This window comes from Leopardus geoffroyi, chromosome D1 (assembly GCF_018350155.1).
Source record: "Leopardus geoffroyi isolate Oge1 chromosome D1, O.geoffroyi_Oge1_pat1.0, whole genome shotgun sequence".
NCBI classification, from domain to species: domain Eukaryota; kingdom Metazoa; phylum Chordata; class Mammalia; order Carnivora; family Felidae; genus Leopardus; species Leopardus geoffroyi.
Genome location: NC_059329.1, coordinates 62622750 through 62642006, shown reverse-complemented (window position 1 = coordinate 62642006; position 19257 = coordinate 62622750). Strand labels below are relative to the sequence as shown.

At 36.2% G+C, this 19257-nt stretch overlaps 1 protein-coding gene across 1 annotated transcript; it reads right to left on the bottom strand.

The window, feature by feature from the left end:
- Positions 1–17060: 17060 nt before the first annotated feature.
- On the bottom strand, positions 17061–18026 carry LOC123600455 (olfactory receptor 52N4-like). Its single transcript, XM_045482509.1, has one exon. The coding sequence runs from the start codon at positions 18024–18026 to the stop codon at positions 17061–17063; it is 966 nt and encodes a 321-aa protein (XP_045338465.1).
- Between the last annotated feature and the right edge of the window lie 1231 nt (positions 18027–19257).

Below are 19257 nucleotides of genomic sequence, written 5' to 3'. Positions count from 1 at the left end.
ATTTTCATGTTTACTAACTATATAATATTACACAAATAAGTGAATAATTTCATATGTTGTGTGTTTGTGAGTGTGTATATATGGGAGGAAATGAGAATAACATAAACTTTTAAAAATGAATATTAGTGATTTTAATATTTGTTGCAGAGCTGTTTCTTTCTATGTAGAACCTTGTAGGACACAAGTTGAAACCACTTAAGATCAGAATGTTTCAGTCATTCACACATCCATCCACTTCTTTTATTTGTTTATATTTTCGTGTGTCTAATTGAATAGCATCATTGAATATTTAGCACTCCCCAAGTCAGGCTAACAGCTATGAAAAAAGAATCAGATACGATCTGCCCTAGGTTTTTTTTAATTTTTTAGTTTATTTATTTATTTGAGAGAGGGAGAGAGAGTGGGCAGGGAAAGGGCAGAGAGAGAGAGGGAGAGAGAGAATCCCAAGCAGACTCTGCGCTGTCAGCACAGAACCCGATCCAGGGCTTGAACCCACAACCCATGAAATCATGACCTAAGCCCAAACCAAGAGTCAGACACAACCGACTGAGCCACGCACATACCCCAGATCTGCCCTAGTTTTAAAGAAATTTACTTCCTCCTAACATAGATGAATATTATGGCATTGGAGAAAGTTCAGGCTTGTTATGCATACATATTACGTTAGGAATAATTAGACGCTGGGGAGGAACTAAGATGACAGAATAGTAGGAAGACCCTATGCTTGCTTGCTTTATTCCTCAAACACAGCTAAATATCAAATCATTCTCAATACCCAAGAAGTCAATCTGAGGACTGACAGAACAAACTGCACAACTAGACGGAAAGAAAAGGACACATCATGGAAGGTAGGATATGCACAGCTGTGATTTGGAGGAGAAACAGGTCATAGGTGTTGTAGAGGAGAGGAAGCCCTTGTCACAGAGAAAGGGAGAGAGAGAGAGAGACAGAGAGAGAGAGAGAGAGAGAGAGAGAGAGGAAGAGAACCACACAGGGGATCACACAAGGAAAACTCTTCCCCAAAGACATTGACTGGGAAAACTAGAGGGCTTGAGTTTCTTGAGATTTTACAACCAGTGGGACTCAAAGACTGGAGTTGTAGTGATCCATGGCATGGCTGGTGTGGAGTCCAGGGGACACTGCAGTGCTCCTGTGGAGAAGGATGCAGAAAGCCTGGATGCACATGGCATGATGTGAGGATCCCCTGGGACACATTGAGAGAGATGGTTTCCCCTTTTTTGGAGTACATTTGAGAGGGGTGGCATTGCCTCTCTGGGACAAAAGAGCTGGCAGGTGCCATTACCCTCCCCTGCACCTCAGCATTGGAGCAACTAAGGTCAGCTAACCTGGACACTGGCTCTTTGCTGCAATTTACTCCAAACTCCACACACCTGTGCTTTTGTGCCACTGCCCTTCTTGGACAAACCTGCATCAGTCCCAGTGTGGCAAGACCCTCTCCAGAGGACCAGCACAATTCCCTACCATGCCAAGTCCGTAAAGTTTGGAATTTTAAAACTCAGCCAGCTTTCCTGGAATAGAACACAGGTGCATTATATTGCTAGGTGGACAGACAGCCTGGACACAGGGTGAAGGCATGGATCTGAGTGATGCCTGGGACACACGAGGGGAGATTGTTCACTCTTCTGAGAGAGCTTCCAGGACAATGGCAGACATGAACTCCCTTCTCTGGGGACGAGGGAGGGGGCTGGTACCATTTCTTTCCCCTGTCCCTTACGATAAACTAACTTCAGTAAGCAGCACAGTGCCAACATTGATGACCTGAACTGCTGAAACCAACTCTGCCACCCTGTGCTCTGTAGGTGCTTCTTTATTAGGGCAAGTGTACCTGAGAACCAGAGCAGTGGGCCCCTCCCCCAAAACACTAACACAGACACTCTCCACACTGCATTACACCAAGTCTACTGATCATAGAGTGCTGCAAAGCTTTAGATCTAGGGGAATAGTATTGGGCCTCTTTTAATAAGCAGACCAGAGCACACCTAGTTAAAACTCGTCACTGAACAAGGTCCAAACACCCCACTGTAGGCAAGGAGAAACTCTGCAGAGGACTGACCTGAGAAAAAGAACAGCTAAAACAAAGCAGCAGAATGCACACACATACACCAGAAACACTTCCTGAAGTGCCAGGCTCTAGACAGTATATGACCCCTTCTTAATAAAACCATCACTTTCAGGAGCAGGAAATATAACAATATAACAGAGACCTAGACAAAAGGCCAAAATGGAGGAATTCATCCCAAAAGAAGGGACAAGAAAAGGTCACAGACAGGGATCTAATAAATCAATTATAAATAATATGCCTCACTAGGATTTAAAGCAACAATCATAAGGATACCAGCTAGGCTTGAGAAAACCAAAGGGAGTCCTTTACCACAGAGATTTTTGAAAAAACCTAAAAACTCGTCAGGCCAAAATGAAAAATGCAATAACCAAGATTCAAACTGAATGGTTATAATGACCACAGGATGGAAGACACAGAGGAACAAATAAGTGATATGAAAGATTAAATTATGGAAAAGAGTGAAGCTTAAAAGAAGAGGGAAAGAAAAATATTAGATCATGAATGTAGACTTAGGGTACTCATTTACTCCATAAAGTGTAATAACATTTGAATCATAGGAGTTCCAGGAGGAAGAAGAGAGGGAAAAGGGGACAGAAGTTTTATTTGAAGAAATTCTAGCTGAAAACTTGCCTAATCTGGGGAAATAAATAGATATCCAAATCCAGGAGGCATAGAAAACTCCCATCAAAATAAGCAAAATCAGGCCAGACCAAGACATATTGTGATGTGCAATATGCATATCTTAAATTTGCAAAATACAGAGATAAGAAAAAATCCTAAACACAGCAAGACAAAAGAAGTCCCTAGCTTGCAAGGGAAGAAAAATAAGGTTACCAGCAAATGACTCACAGAAACTTGGCAGGCCAGAAGAGAGTGGCATGATTCAATGTACTGAATGGGAAAACTATGTAGCCAAGAATACTCTATGCAGCAAGGTTATTATTCAGGATAGAAGGAAAGATAAAGACTTTCCCAGACAAAGTTCATGAACACTAAACCAGCCCTGCAAAAGATATTAAATGGAACTCTTAGAATAGAAAAGAAAGACCAAAAGCAACACAGACTAGAAAGGAACAGAAACAATCTCCAGAAACAATGACTTTATGGGTAATACAATGGTACTAAATTCATGTCTATCAATAATCATTCCAAATGAAAATAGACTAAATGTTCCAACAAAAAGACATAGGTTGTCAGAATGGATAAATAAAACAAGACCCATCTATATGCTGCCTACAAGAAACTCTTTTTAGACCTAAAGACAGTTGCAGATTGAAAGTGAGGGGATGAAGAATGATTTATCATGAAAATGAACATCAAAAGAAAACCATAGTAGCCATACTTATATTAGACAAACTAGATTTTAAACCAAAGAATGTAACAACAGATGAAGAAAGGCACTATATCATAATAAATGGATCAATCCACAAGAAGATCTAACAATTATAAATATTTATGCCCCAACTAGGAACACTCAAATATGTAAAACAATGGATAACAAACATAAAGGAGCTTATTGATAACAACACAATAATGGTAAGGAACTTTAACACCCTATTTATATCAATGAACATATCATCTAAACAGAAAATCAACAAGGAAAGAATGGCTTTGAATGATACACTGGACTAGATGGACTTAACAGATGTGTTCAGAACATTTCATCATAATGCAGTAGAGTACACATTCTTTTTTTTTCTTTTGAGAGAGAGAGACAGAGAGAGAGAGAGACAGATCATGAGAGGAAGAGGGGCAGAGACAGAGAGGGAGACACAGAATCCAAAACAGGCTCCATCCAGGCTCTGAGCTGTTAGCACAGAGCCCAACACGGGGTTCAAACTTGGGAATGGTGAGATCATGACCTGAGCCGAAGTCAGATGATTAATCTACTGAGCCTCTCAGGCACCTGAGTACGCATTCTTTTTGAGTGCACATAGGACATTCTTAAGAATAGATCACAAACTAGGTCACAAATCAAGTCTCAACAAGTACGAAAAGATTGAGATCATGCCATGCGTATTTTCTGAACACAATGCTATGAAACTTCAAATAAACCACAAGAAAAATTGGAAAGACCATAAATACAGGGAGGTTAAAGAATATTCTACTAAAGAACGAATCAGTCAACCAGGAAATTAAAGAAGAAATTAAAAAATACGTGGAAACAAATGATAATGAAAACAGGATGGTAAAAAACCTTTGAGATGCAGAAAAGCAGTCATAAGAGGAAAGTTTATACAATACAGGCCTACTCTAAGAAGCAAGAAAAATCTCAAATATGCATCCTAACTTTACACCAAAAGGAGATATAAAAGGAACAACGAATGATCCTAAAGTCAGCAGAAGATAGGAAATAATAAAGCTTAGAAGTGAAATAAATGATACAGAAACAAACAAAAAACAAAAACCAGTAAAACAAATCCATGAAACCAGGAGATGGTTCTTTGAAAGAATTAATAAAATTGGTAAACCCTTAGCCAGGTTTATCAAAAAGAAAAGAGAAAGTACCTAAATCAATAAAATCATGAATTAGGAGAGATCACAACCAACCCACAGAAATGCAATTATAAGAGAATATTATGAAAAATTATATGCCAACAAATTGGGCATTCTGGAAGAAATGGATAAATTCCTAGAAACATATAAACTAGGAGAGGAGTTAAGATGGTGGAGCAGCATGGGCACCCTGAGCCCATCTCATCCCTGAAACGTAGCTAGATCAGGATCAAGCCATTTTGAACACCTAGGAAATTGATGAGGATTAACTCAACAATCTGCATAACTTGAGCCACAGAACTTGGCAGGTATGTGGTGTGGAGAGGTGAACTGGAGGAGAGAAAAGCTGCAGAGCTGCAAAAGGTAGGGAGCTGTTTTCGGGGATAGAGGACACAGAGAGAAAGAGAAAAAGAGAGAATGCAGCTCATCAGGATCCCTCAAAAAATCATTCCCCCTGAAAGTAGCTGGAGAGAAAGAGAAAAAGAATGAAAACATCCACAAGGGAGTGAGCAAGAAATCTGTTCCCCAAAACCATTGATGGGGACAGGGATGTCCACTCTTATCACTGTTATATGAGATAGTGCTAGAAGTTAGCCTCAGCAATCATACAACAAAAAGAAATAAACGGCATTCAGATCAGCAAGGAAGAAGTCAAACTTTCACTATTCACAGACAATACAATACTCCATGTAGAAAATCTGAAGCCTCTGCCAAAAAAAGTTCTAGAACTGGTACATGAATTCAGTAAAGTCTCAGGATACAAAATCAATACACAGAAATCTGTTGCATTTTTATACACCAAAAATGAAGAAATAACAGAAATCAAAATCAGAGAATCTATCCCATTTACAGTTGCACCAAAACCCATAAGATATCTAACCAAAGTAAATTATCTGTATCTGAAAGCTACAGAAAGTTTATGAAAGCAATTGAAAAGGACACAAAGAAATAGAAAAACATTCCATTCTCATGGATTGGAAGAACAAATATTGTTAAGATGTCAATACTATCCAAAGCAATCTATATATTTAATGCAATCTCTATCAAAATACCACAAACATTTCTCACAGAGTTAGAACAAACAATCCCAAAATTCATATCGAGCCACACAAGACCTCGAATAGCCAAAGCAATCCTGAAAAAGAAAAGCAAAGTTGGAAGCATCACAATTGTGGTCTTCAAGCTATATTACAAAGCTGTAATCATCAGGACAGTATGGTACTGGCAGAAAAACAGGCACAGAGATCAATGTAACAGAATCAAAAATCCAGAAATGGACCCACTACTACATGGTCAAATAATCTTGTACAAAGTAGAAAAGAATATCCAATGGAGAAAAGATGGTCTCTTCAACAAATGATGTTGGGAAAACTGGACAGCAACATGCACAAGAATGAAACTGGACCACTTTCCTACACCATACACAAAAATACTTTCAACATGGATGAAAGACTTAAATGTGAGACAAGAAACCATCAAAATCATAGAACAGAACATAGGCAGCAACCTCTTTGATCTCAACTGCAGCAACTTCTTACTAGATATGTCTCCAGATACAAGGAAAATAAAAGCAAGAATAAACTATTGGAACTTCATCAAGATAAAAAGCCTCTGCAAAGTAGGGGAAACAATCAATAAAAATAAAGACAACATTCAGAATGGGAGCAGATATTTGCAAATGACATATCTGATAAAGTCTTAGTATCCGAAATGTATAAAGAATTTATCAAACTCAACACCCAAAAAACAAATAATCCAGTGAAGAAATGGACAGAAGACATGAATAGACATTTTTCCAAAGAAGACATCCAGATGGCTAACAGGCACATGAAAAGATGCTCAACATCACTTACCATCAGGGAAAGAGAAATCAAAACTAATCTAAACAAATCCAAACTAATCTGTAGTGACAGAAAGCAAATCAGTGGTTATGTGGGTCCAGGGTGAAAGGAGGCCTGAACTACAAGTGGGTATAAAAAAAATCTTTGAGGTAATAGAAATGTTTTGTATCTTGATTGTGGTGGTGGTTTCATGAGTATATACTGTGTCAAAACTCATCAAATTGCACACTTTAAATGAACACACTTTGTTGTATATAAGTCGTACTTAATAAAGTTGATTTTTGAGAAACTATGCCTGCATATTTTGATTGATTTTGAAAAATATAAATGTTTGGGAGGAGATAAACAGCATTCCTAAATTGTGTAATGTATTGTTAACTTATACTTTTATATATATCCTATATAAATATATACATATATAGCTCATGAGTGTGAATATACATATATATTCATATACATATATACATACATGTTAGCAATATGTGTTTTTGGCAAAAGTCTGGATTGTGGCATATTAAAACATAAATTTGGCCATTTTAAATTTATATTGTATAATTAATACATTATAATAAGTATGATTTAGTGTTATTAGGATTGAATAAAAGTTCTTCATATATATTTATACATTTAACCACTTTCCTATTCTTAGACATGTAGATTCTTGTAATTTATAAGAAATAATATAAAAATGTATATGCAGATACTATTTTTAGTGCAATTCTTTAACTTCATTTGGGTTTTTAAATTTTTATTTATGTATTCATGCATTTATTTTTTTATTTATGTAATTTTAGAGAGAGAGAGAGCAGGGGAGAGGGGCAAAGGGAGAGAGATAGAATCTTAAGCAGGCTCCACGTTCAGAGCCCAACTTGGGGCTCGCTCCCATGACCCTGGGATCATGACCTGAGCCAAAATCGAGTCAGACAACCCACTGAGCCACCCAGGCACCCATTTGGTGTTTTTTAAAGTAGAGGTTAAATTCACAGAATATGCAGTTAACCCCTTAGTCATTTAAAATCATACCTTTTAGTACATTCACAATGCAGTGCAAACATTACCACTATATAATTCCAGAACGTTTCCAGTACCTCAAAAAGAAATGCCCCTAACCATTACTCATTCATTATCACCCCATCCCTCAGCCTCTGACAACTAAATTACCATGTATTTCTATAGACTTACTTATTCTAGACAGTTCATGTAAATGGAATCATGCAATATATTTTTGTTTGTTTTTTTCCTCAGCATGTTTTCAAAATACATGTATATTGCAGCTTGTACCAGTACCAGGAAATAACTAGTATTAGTGAAGATTTGGATAAAATGAGATCCTCAAACTTTGCTGGTAGGAATGTACTACTGTGGGAAGCAGTCTGGTAGTTTTTCAAAAAGTAAAATATGGAAGTATGATATGGTCCAGCAATTCCTCTGCCAGGTATAGAGAATTGAAAACAGATGTTCTGAAAAAAAAATATGTACATAAATTTTCATAGCAGCACTATAGCACAATAGCCAGATTGTATTAACAACTTAAATGCACATCAACTGATAAATGGATAAATAAAATGTGGTATACATACAAAAAATATTATTCAACCTTGAAAAGGAAGGAAGTACTGATACATGCTAAAGCATGGATAAATTTTGACAATGTTATTCGAAGAAGTCAGAGACAAGTGGCCATGAATTGTATCATCCTATTTCTATGAAATACTCAGAATGGGCAAATTTATAGAACAAAAGGCAAATTAGTAGTTGTTAGGGCTGGGGAAAAGGTGTGAGAGAGGGAATAGGAGCAACTGATTAATGAGTACAGGGTTTCCTTTTGCAGTAATGGAAATGTTCTCAAACTACATAGTGGTGATAATTGTACAACATTGTTAATGTACAGCAGCCACTCAATTGTACACTTTAAAATGATTAAAACGGTCAGTTTTATGTTGGAAGAACTTTGCCACTATTAAAAAGTAATACAGGGTCACCTGCGTGGTTCAGTCAGTTGAGTCCCCAACTCCTGATTTTGGCTCAGGTCATGATTCCAGGGTTGTGGGATTGAGCCATGCATTGAGCTCCATGCTGAGTGTGGAGAGTCTGCTTGGGATTCCCTCTCTCTCTCTCTCTCTCTCTCTCTCTCTCTCTTTCTCTCTCTCTCTGCCCCTCTCCCCCACTCACACTCTCTTCTCTCTAAAAAAAAAAAGTAACATTGGGGTACTTGGGTGGCTCAGTGGGTTGGGCGTCTGACTTCGGCTCAGGTCATGATCTCGCGGTTCGTGAGTTTAAGCCCCGCATCAGGCTGTGTGCTGACATTTCAGAGCCTGGAGCCTGCTTCGAGTTCTGTGTCTCCCTCTCTCCCTGCCCCTCCCCCATTCATGATCTCTCTCTCTCTCTCTCTCTCTCTCTCAGAAAGAAATAAATATTAAATTTTTTTTTAAAAAAGTAACACAAAATTCACTTAATGAGATTCAGCTGTTTTTTCTAATTTCTAATTTCAGCTCTTCCTCTAATTTCTGAAAACCTCTGATTAGTAACGAGTTCTGAGAATGTTGATTCTTACAATTTTTCATTGCTTTTGTTAAGGACAGACGCTTTTGGAGTTTCAACTTCGCCATTTTGGTTCTCTTATCACTGTTTATTAGTTTTTGTGAGTAATTAAGTATTTATTTTTCTGGGACAAATGCCATTGATAAGTTTTATGGTGTTGTGTATTTAGCTTTTTAAGAAACTGCCAAATGATTTTCCAGAGTGATTGTACCATTTGTAATTCCCACCAGCAATGTATAGCAGTGCATAAGTTATCCAGTTTCTGTGTATCCTTACTAGCTTTTGATTATTGTGATTTTTTTTTTTATTTTAGCCATGGTCACAATTGTGTAGTGATATCCTATTATGATTTTAACTTTCATGTAACTAATGATTGACAGTACTAAATATTCTTCTTTGTACCTATTTTTCTTTTTTAATGTTTATTCATTTATTTTGAGAAAGAGAGAGCATTAGTGAGCAGGGCAGAGACAGAGAGACAGGCTCCACACTGTCAGTACAGAGCTTGATGTGGGGCACAAACCCAAAAACCGGGAGATCATTCATTACCTGAGCTGAAATCAAGAGTCACCTGACTGAAGGGTCAACTGACCAAGCCACCTGGGTGCCCCTATGTATCTATTTTTCAACTGTTTATCTTTTTCAGTGAAACATGTTTTTTGGCTATTTTATTCTAAATGATTGGGATTTATTAAAGTGTTGAATACGCACACATACACACACAAAGACTAGTCCTGTTTTCAGATATGTGTTTTATAAATATTTTTCCCAGACATAGCTTGTCTTACATACTTTTGCAGAGTAAATTTTTTATTTTTATAAAGACAAATTTATCAGTTTCTTTTTAAAGATTATTATTTTGGTGTCAAGTCTATATTGCTTAGCTATAGACCCTGAAGATTTTGTCCATAGTTTAAAAACTGTTTTAGAGCTTTGCATTTTGGGGCACCTTGGTGGCTCAGTTGGTTGAGCATCTGGCTCTTAATCTCAACTCAGGTCATGAAGCCAAGGTTCACGAGTTAGAGACCCACATCAAGCTCTGCACTGATGGCACAGAGCCTGCTTTGGATTCTGTTTCTCCTTCTCTCTGCCCTACCTCCACTTGTGTTCACTTTCTAAAAAAATAAATAAATAAACTTTAAGAAAAAGAACTTTACATTTTACATGAGCCACTTTCAGTTCATTTTTGCATATAGGTACTATTATAAGAGTTGGCTCAAGGTTTGGTATTTTTGTTTTGTTTGTGTGTTTTCTATTTCTGACTTCTCTATTCTGTTGCATGGATCTATGTGTCTATCCTCTGTCAATACCACACTTTTTTAAATTTAAATTTTAATTAGTTAGTTAACATACAGTGAATGTTGATATAATGGCTATATAATAAATCTTGAAATTGAGAAGAGTGTTTTTTTATTTTAATTATTTTTCAATTATTTTAGTTATTATTTTCATTTGAATTTCTCTCTATATTATATATGTATTAAATTATATATATAATTATATACTTTAAAAATATATATTAATTATATTTAAATTTAAAATATTTAATATATTTTTTAAATGTTTATTTATTTTTTTTAATTTTTATTTTTTAAAAAAATTTTTTTTTTCAACGTTTATTTATTTTTGGGACAGAGAGAGACAGAGCATGAACGGGGGAGGGGCAGAGAGAGAGGGAGACACAGAATCGGAAACAGGCTCCAGGCTCTGAGCCATCAGCCCAGAGCCCGACGCGGGGCTCGAACTCATGGACCGCGAGATCGTGACCTGGCTGAAGTCGGACGCTTAACCGACTGCGCCACCCAGGCGCCCCTTAAATGTTTATTTTTGAGAGAGAGAGAGAGACAGAGCACTAGTGGTGGAGTGGCAGAGAGAGTCACAGAATCTCAAGCAGCTAAGCTGTCAGCGCAGAGCCTGATGCAGGGCCTGAACTCATGAAGTGTGAGATCATGACCTGAGCCAAAGTCAAATGCTTAACTGACTGAGCCACCCAGGCACCCCTAAAATATTTAATATTTAAATATAAAATATATAATATTTAAATACAAATATATATTTTTTTAATTTTTAATGTTTATTTATTTTTGAGAGAGACATACCACAAGCGGGAGAGAAGCAGAGAGAGAAGGAGACACAGAATCTGAAGCAGGCTCCAGGCTCTGAGCTTTCAGAACAGAGTACAATGTGGGGCTCAAACCCATGAACCATGAGATCATGACCTAAGCTGTAGTCAGATGCTTAACTGACTGAGCCACCAGGTGCCCATCAAATATAATATATTTTAATATATGTATTAAATAATATATAATATATAATTACATGTTATATATTATATATATATAATTTAAAATAATCTTATTCAATATAAACAAAAAGTCTTGATGAGCTTTTTGTAAGAATTGCATTAAACCCGTATCAGTTTGGAAAGAATTGATATCTTTACATCAATAAACAATAAACAAGGTATGCCTCTCCATTTATCTACTTTATCTTTTATCTCATCGAGTCCTCTAAAATTTTGTTAGATTTACATCTAAGTATTTTCTTTTGTTCAGCATTTGTAAATATCATTGAATTTTTTATTTAATTTTTATTGCTAGGTTATGAAGCTACAATTGATTTTTTGTGTGTGTTTATTTATCTGAAAGATAGAGAGATAGGGTGCAAGGAGGGGAAGGGCAGAGAGAGGGAGAAGGCCCTGCATTGTCAGTTCAGAGTCAGATGTGGGGCTCAAACCCACAATCTGTGAGATCATGACCTGACCCAAAACCAAAAATCAGATTCTTAACCAACTGAGTTGTAGGATATTTTTTTGTAGATTCCTTGGTAGTTTCTCTTCTTTCTTTTTTTTTCTCTTTTCTTTCTTTCTTTTTTTTTTTTTATTAAAGGATAGTTGACACACATTGCTACATTAGTTTCAGGTGTATAATACAGTGATTCAAGAAGTCTATATGTTATGATATGCTCACCACAAGTGTAAATATCATCTGCCACATTCCTCAGTAGCTTCTACATAGACAATCATGACATCTGCATATCGGGACATTGTAATTTCCTGCTTTCTAATCTGTGGCCCTTTGTTTTCTTTTCTTGCCTTATTGCAGTGGCCAGCATTTCAATTAGTTTGTTGAATAATAGTGGTGAGACCAAATACCCTTGCTTCGTTCCCAGTATTAGAAGAAAACTTTCCATTCTTTCATCATTAAGCATAATATTAGCTTTGGGAGATTCATAGATGATCTTTAGCATATTGAGGACATTTCACTCTTCTTATTGGAGGCGTTTTGTTTTTTTTTTTTAAGAATAATGAATGAATATTGAGGACATCAGCACAATGGAAAAATAGAAAGCCCCAGACCTCATTCTCCTATAGGTAAACTGATTTAACAATATGCGGTCCAAAAAACCTCTAGAAGAACTTCGGAAGCCATTTAAGAAGTCACAACACCCCACAGAAGCCTAAAGCCAAGAACAGGTTTATTGAAATAAGTAAGAAATATTGTTTTATTTCTTTTTATTTTGTTATTTTTATTTTTTGTTTACAGTTTTTAGTTAAATTCTAGTTAGTTAACATATAGTTTAATATTGGTTTCAGGTGTAGAATTTAGTGATTCATTACTTACATATAGCACCCAGTGCTCATTCCAACAAGTGCCCTCCTTAATGTCCAGCATCCATTTAGCCCATCCCCCACTCTCCTCCCCTCCAGGAACCCTCAGATTGTTCTCTATAATTAAAAGTCTCTTATAGTTTGCCTCCCTCTCTTTTTTTCCCCCTTACCCTAAGTTCATCTGTTTTGTTCCTTAAATTCCACATGGGAGTGAAATTGTATGGTATTTGTCTTTCTCTGACTGATTTATTCCACTTAGCATAACACACTGTAGCTCCACCCACATCATTGCAAATGGCAAGATTTCATTCTTTTCTGATGACTGAGTAATATTCCATTGTATATATATGTACTACATCTTTATCCATTCATCAGCTGATGGACATTTGGGCTCTTTCCATAATTTGTCTATTGTTGATAGCGCTGCTATAAACATTGGGTGCATATGTCCCTTCAAAGCAGTATTTTGGTCAGGTGTCTGAGTCAGGTGAGACAGAAACCAGTTTCTCTGGTGATTCCCTGAGAAGTTGGAACATTGGATGCATACTTTGCTTTTCTCTTTCTCTCTTATTTCTGTTGTTTAATTTCAATTATGTCAGCCTGTTCCCCAACCTGGAATCACTCACTGCAACTGGGGGGTGGGGAAGCTCACTGGCAGCTTTTTCTCTGGGAGAAAAAGAGAAGAGAAAAGTATGCATCCAATGATCCACCTTCTCAGGGGACAACTGGAGAAACATTTCTGTCTCACCTGATTCAGAAACCTGACAGCACCAGCATACTTTGGATGTCGGGGAGCAACTAAAAACAATATAGAACTCAGTTTCTTGTTCAGTTGAAGAGAAATTGTAATACTGTAGACATAAACTAGTACTACTCACCACAATCATGATAAGTGTCTAGCTCGTGGCTTCCACCTTGGGAGGGAAAAATAGAATGGAATATATGCCCAATGGTCTGGTTTTCAGGGAGCTGCCTAAGGGACTGTTTTTTTTTCCTTTCCTGATTGGAACACTGGCAGACTCAGGATACTTTGGATGTCTTTGGGGCTGCTGAAAATAAAAGAGAACTCTGTTATTCATTTTAGTGCCTGAGTATGTCCTACTAGTAGACTGATACCAGAGGAAGCAAGAAATTGCAAGTTCTTAAAAAGAAACCAGCCAACCTTTATAATTGAGAAATTACATACCCAAGCCCAAGAAAATGCATCCCCATAAAATGTTCAAAAGGCCATCAGAATTTCTAGTCATTCATTCGTATGAGGACTTTAAGAGACAAAACAGATGAACCTAAGGGAAGGGAAACAAAAATAATATAAAAACAGGGAGGGGACAATACAGAAGAGACTCATAAATATGGAGAACAAACTGAGGGTTACAGGAGGGGTTGTGGGAGGGGGGATGGGCTAAATGGGTAAGGGACACTAAGGAATCTACTCCTGAAATCATTGTTGCACTATATGCTAACTAATTTGGATGTAAATTTTTAAAAACTAAAAATAAATTTTTAAAAAATTAATTACTTAATTTAAAAAAAAAGAATTTCTAGTCAGATGGTCAGTGAAGACCTTTCACTATACAAAGAAAATTCATGAAGACTAGGAAAAGTGGTTGCTTTTTCAAATGCGCAAATCACAACAACAACAACAACAACAACAAAAACAAAGCACAAGAACAAAATAAATCTTCAAAATCTGACCCTAAAGAAATGGAGATCTATGAATTACCTGACAAAGTATTCAAATTAATCATTGAAAGTAAACTCAATGCACTTCAAAAGAAGAGAAACACAACCAAACAAAATCAGGAAAAATGTGAAAATACAATAATATCAACAAAAAGAAACTATAAAAAAGAACCACAAAATATTGTGGAGTTGAAGAATACAATAATACAATTTAAAAACTCTATTACAAAGCATAAACATCAGTTTTGATCAATCAGAGAAAAGAAAGTGATCCCGAAGACAGGTCATTTGCTGTTATTAAGCCAGAAAAGAACAAAAAAGAAAAAGCAATAGGAAAAAAAGTAAGGAAAACCTCAGATATTTATAGGGAATAAGCAAGATAATCAGGGAGTCCTAGCAGGAGAAGAGGGAGAAAAAGGGACAGTGAGTTTGTTTGAAGAAATAATGGCCCAAATTTCCCAAATCTGAGGAAGAAAACAAAAACCTCTAACTTCAAGAAGCTTAAAGGACTCCAACTAAGATAAACCCAAAAGGGTCCAAAGACACATTACAAACAAATTTCCAGAAACCAAGACAAAGAGAAAATCTTAAAAGTGGCAAGAGAATCCATCATGTTCAAGTGAGCTTCCATAAAATTATCAGTTGATTTTCAGCAGAAATGTTATAGATCATAAAGGAGTCGGATGATATATCCAAAGTGCTGAAAGGAAAAAAAAACTGCTATCCGAGAATACTACCTGGCAAAGCTCTTTCAAAAATGAAATAGTAATAAAGACCTTCACAGATAAATGAAAGCTAAAGAAGTTCATCAATACTAGATCTCTCTTGCTAAGAATTGCTACAGGAACCCGAAGTTAAAAGGACACTAGACAGCAACATGAAATTATATGAAAATATAAAGCTCTTTGGTAAAGCATAGATAAATACAGAATCCTGTAATACTGTAGTAGCAGCACATAAATTACTTTTGATTCCAGTGTAGAATTTAAAAGATAAAAGCACAAAAAATAACTATGAGACTGTGCTAATGGTACAAAGTATAAAATAATGTAATCTGTGACATCAGTAACAGAAATTGGGGGTAGGAAAGATGTATAACAGTAACATTTGAATAGATTATTATAACAATATGTAATTTTATGCAGTTCCCCAATAGCCTCAAAGAAAATATCTATATAAGGTGCACAACAGAAATAGGAAAGAAATCAAAACATGCCACAACAAAGAAATTAATGAGACACAAAGAAAGGAAATAAGAGAGGAAAAGAACTAATTAAGGGACAAACAGAAAATAATTAACAAAATAAAAACGCTAAGTCCTTTCTACCATTAATACTTTAAATGTAAATGGAATAAATAAACATAATGACAAGACATGGAGTAATTGAATAGATTAAAAATGCAAGATCCAACTATATGCTGTATACAAAAGACTTTAGATATAAAGATATAAACAGGTTGAAGGGAAAAGGATGGTAAAAGATACTTTTGCAAATGGTAACCAAAAGAGAGCAATGAAGTCCATACTTGTATCTGACAAAATAAACTTTAAGTAAAACTGTCATAAAAGACAAAGAAAGATGTTAGATGATGATAACAGGGTCAAATAATCAGAAGGATCTAACATTTCTGCCATTTTGTAGGTCCTGAAAGTATTTTTAGAAGTCCATTTTTATTTATGTATAACGTTTTTACAGTGTATCTCTTTGCATAGATTCTTTAACGGTTATTCCACATTTTATATTTATATACATAGCATCTCAGCCTCCTGATGTCCTCATTTGACCAGTTTAAATGAAGTATAAAAACTTTACCTCCCTTTAAATTCTTTTGCCCCCCTGAAAAAAACTGTTAGAGAGGGAGGGAGCCAAACCATAAGAGACTCTTAAAAACTGAGAATAAACTGAGAGTTGATGGGGGGTATGAGGGAGGGGAAAGTGGGTGATGGGCACCTGTTGGGATGAGTACTGGGTGTTGTATGGAAACCAATTTGACAATAAATTTCATATTAAATAAATAAATAAATAATAAATTCGTTTGCCCAATATCATTTGTAATTACCATAAATATTTCTTTAACATAAATTTAGAACCATATCAACAAGGTTATAATTTCCCTCCAATACTCTAACATAATTTAGAAATTGAAGATGAGAATAAAAGATTACTGTATTTATCTTTTTTTCCCCCTTACTATGTGTTTTCTTCTTTCCAGATCCCGAGGTTTCTTCTTTTATGTAAATACTAGATTCTATAGGAGACATAGTCAGATGACTAACTTATTTCTGAATTACAGTCCAGAGGTTGAAATCTCATCAGACTAATGACATCATAGTATATTTACTAGTTTCTCCATCAGGAGGACAATACCAAGAAAATAGAGAAATTTTGGTAATGATGAGAAAAACATATCACATATTTTCCAGAGGAAAGTAACAAATGTCCTTCAAACTAGAAATTCCAATCACTATTTGAAAACAAGACAAAATGGCACCTGTCAGCAGAATATCTCTATGATTTATTCATTTCTTTTGATAATTTACTCAGCTTCCCATTGTTTTTTGCTCACGGGAACTTGGGTTAATGATGAGACTACTTCTTCACTGGGGTGAGAAGGTGAAAAATTCAGAGTGTGCAGGGCCATATCAGTGACTTTGGGATTCTGAAAACATTTACTGTCCTTCTCAGGTCCTACCCTGGTCAAGAACAAAATAGTATTCTTAAAAAGGCATCTTTAGACCATGACTACACAGCCAACAGAGTATTGTTTTCCTTCCCCTTAACCTCTTCTGTGAAAAATATCCCCTCTATGTGCTGTAGGATTTGATTTTCTTTGAACCTGAAAAGATCCTTATGACACAGTCTCGTATCTGCTTGGTTTTCACTCCATAGACAATAGGGTTCATAGTGGGAGGCAGGAGCAGATAAATATTGGCCACAATGATGTGGCAAGATGGAGGAATTGTGTGGCTCCCAAAACGATTAAAAAAGAAGCAGAAGAAGGCTGGACTGTAGGAGAAAACGATGGCACAGATGTGGGCAGTGCAGGTGCTGAAGGCCTTCTGCCGAGCATCTGCTGAGGAGAGGCTGACTACTGCCCGGAGGATCATGGTGTAGGAGACTGTGATGCACAGGATGTCAAAGCCCCCAATCAGGAAGGCAGCCACCAGACCATATATAACATTGGCCTTGATATTTCCACAGGATAACTTTGCTACCGATAGCTGGTCACAATAGGTATGGTGTATGATATTACCCTTGCAATAGGGTAGTCTCTTGGTGAGGAAAATCAAGGGAATGATGAGGAACACCGCTCTCAGGAAAGTAGCAAGCCCAACCTTTGCAATGACAGGATTGGTGAGGATAGTTGAATAGCGCAGAGGGTAACAGATGGCCACATAGCGATCCAGGGCCATAAGCATGAGCACCCCAGACTCCATCCCTGTGAAGGTATGGATGAAGAACATCTGGACTAGGCATTCTTCAAATCTAATTTCCTTGAGATGACACCAGAAGATGCTGAGAGCTTTAGGGATTGTACTAGAGCACATGACAAGGTCAGTAAGGGAAAGCATTGCCAAAAAATAATACATGGATCTATGCAGGGAGTCCTCATAGTAGATGAGGTAGAGGAGCCCACAATTCCCTACCATTGCCACAGCATACATGGAGCAGAATGGGAAGGAAATCCACATGTGCATGTCCTCCAGTCCTGGGATCCCATTAAGAATGAATGAGGCCGGTGTCACATCTGTTTGGTTCAGAATTATCATAATTAGGCTGGTATGATCATTAAGATGCTTGTAAGGTTGTAATTTGATTTTTGTTTTGTTTTGTTTTTTGACCCTCCAAGATTTGGAAAAAATAGAAAAAAAAAATCTTGGTTGTGCTCTCTCTCTCTGTCTCTTCTCTCTGTTAAATATTGTATTTTAATAACAAGAAAACACACATTTGGAATGTCAGGAACTGTTTGTTTAAACATTGTCTAAACTCGTTTAAGCCATTGTTAATTCATTAATTTATCAGTTCATTGAAAATACATACTTAACACCCACTATGCATCAGGTTTTATCACAGATATTGCATCTACATTACTTTAAAACAAAAGGGTATAGATACAATCCCTCTAAACTTATAATCAAGTGTAATTGTGTTACACTCATGATCTATGTCATTATGATCTTTCTGATTGATATCTGATATAATATCTCATTTGAATGTTAATTACTATACCCTCTCCAGTTTAGGTTATTTTCTTAAAGTAGAACTCATTGAATACCTTACCAATAACACAACGGATATGATTAAGATGCATTGTTATTCTTTCTTTTATATTTTCTTGTTTTATTTTTAATAATAATTTATATTTATGCCTACTATGTACCAGGTAAAGTTCTAAGAAGTTTATAAATATATTAACTCATTTTATCCTCATTAAAAGCCTAGAATGCATTTTTATTAATCTGCACGTTATTATTAAGTAAATGGTGGGTCTTTGTGGATGAGGTTTCTAAGGTCTGAATTTCAAAGACATTCTCAATCTCCTAGCTTACGGTATAGATAGTAAGAGGACCACTGATACTTTTTTACGTGAACTATTCTTTGCTTTTCTTCATTTATTTGTTTTTTGGTTCCGAAATATTTAAGAACATTTTTAAACTTCTATGCTTTCAAATTCAGTGGTAGAAGTTATGATGATAGAGATGTCCGTGTGCATGTCTTTTATTGTGCAGGCACTTTTTGGGCTTTTTGTGTCTGGAAATCTGCAACCTTTGGTTTTGGAAATTTTCTTGCATTAATTTTTGATATTATCTTCACAACCACATCCTTGTTATTTTACTACGGTTACTTTTAGTTAGATCTTCTGGGCTTATTCTCTTTTCTTTTTTCTCTCTTAAAACGTTTATATTGGGGCACCTGGGTGGCTCAGTAGGTTAAACATCCAACTTCAGGTCAGGTCATGATTTCACAGATTGTGGGTTTGAGCCCCACATCTGGCTCTAT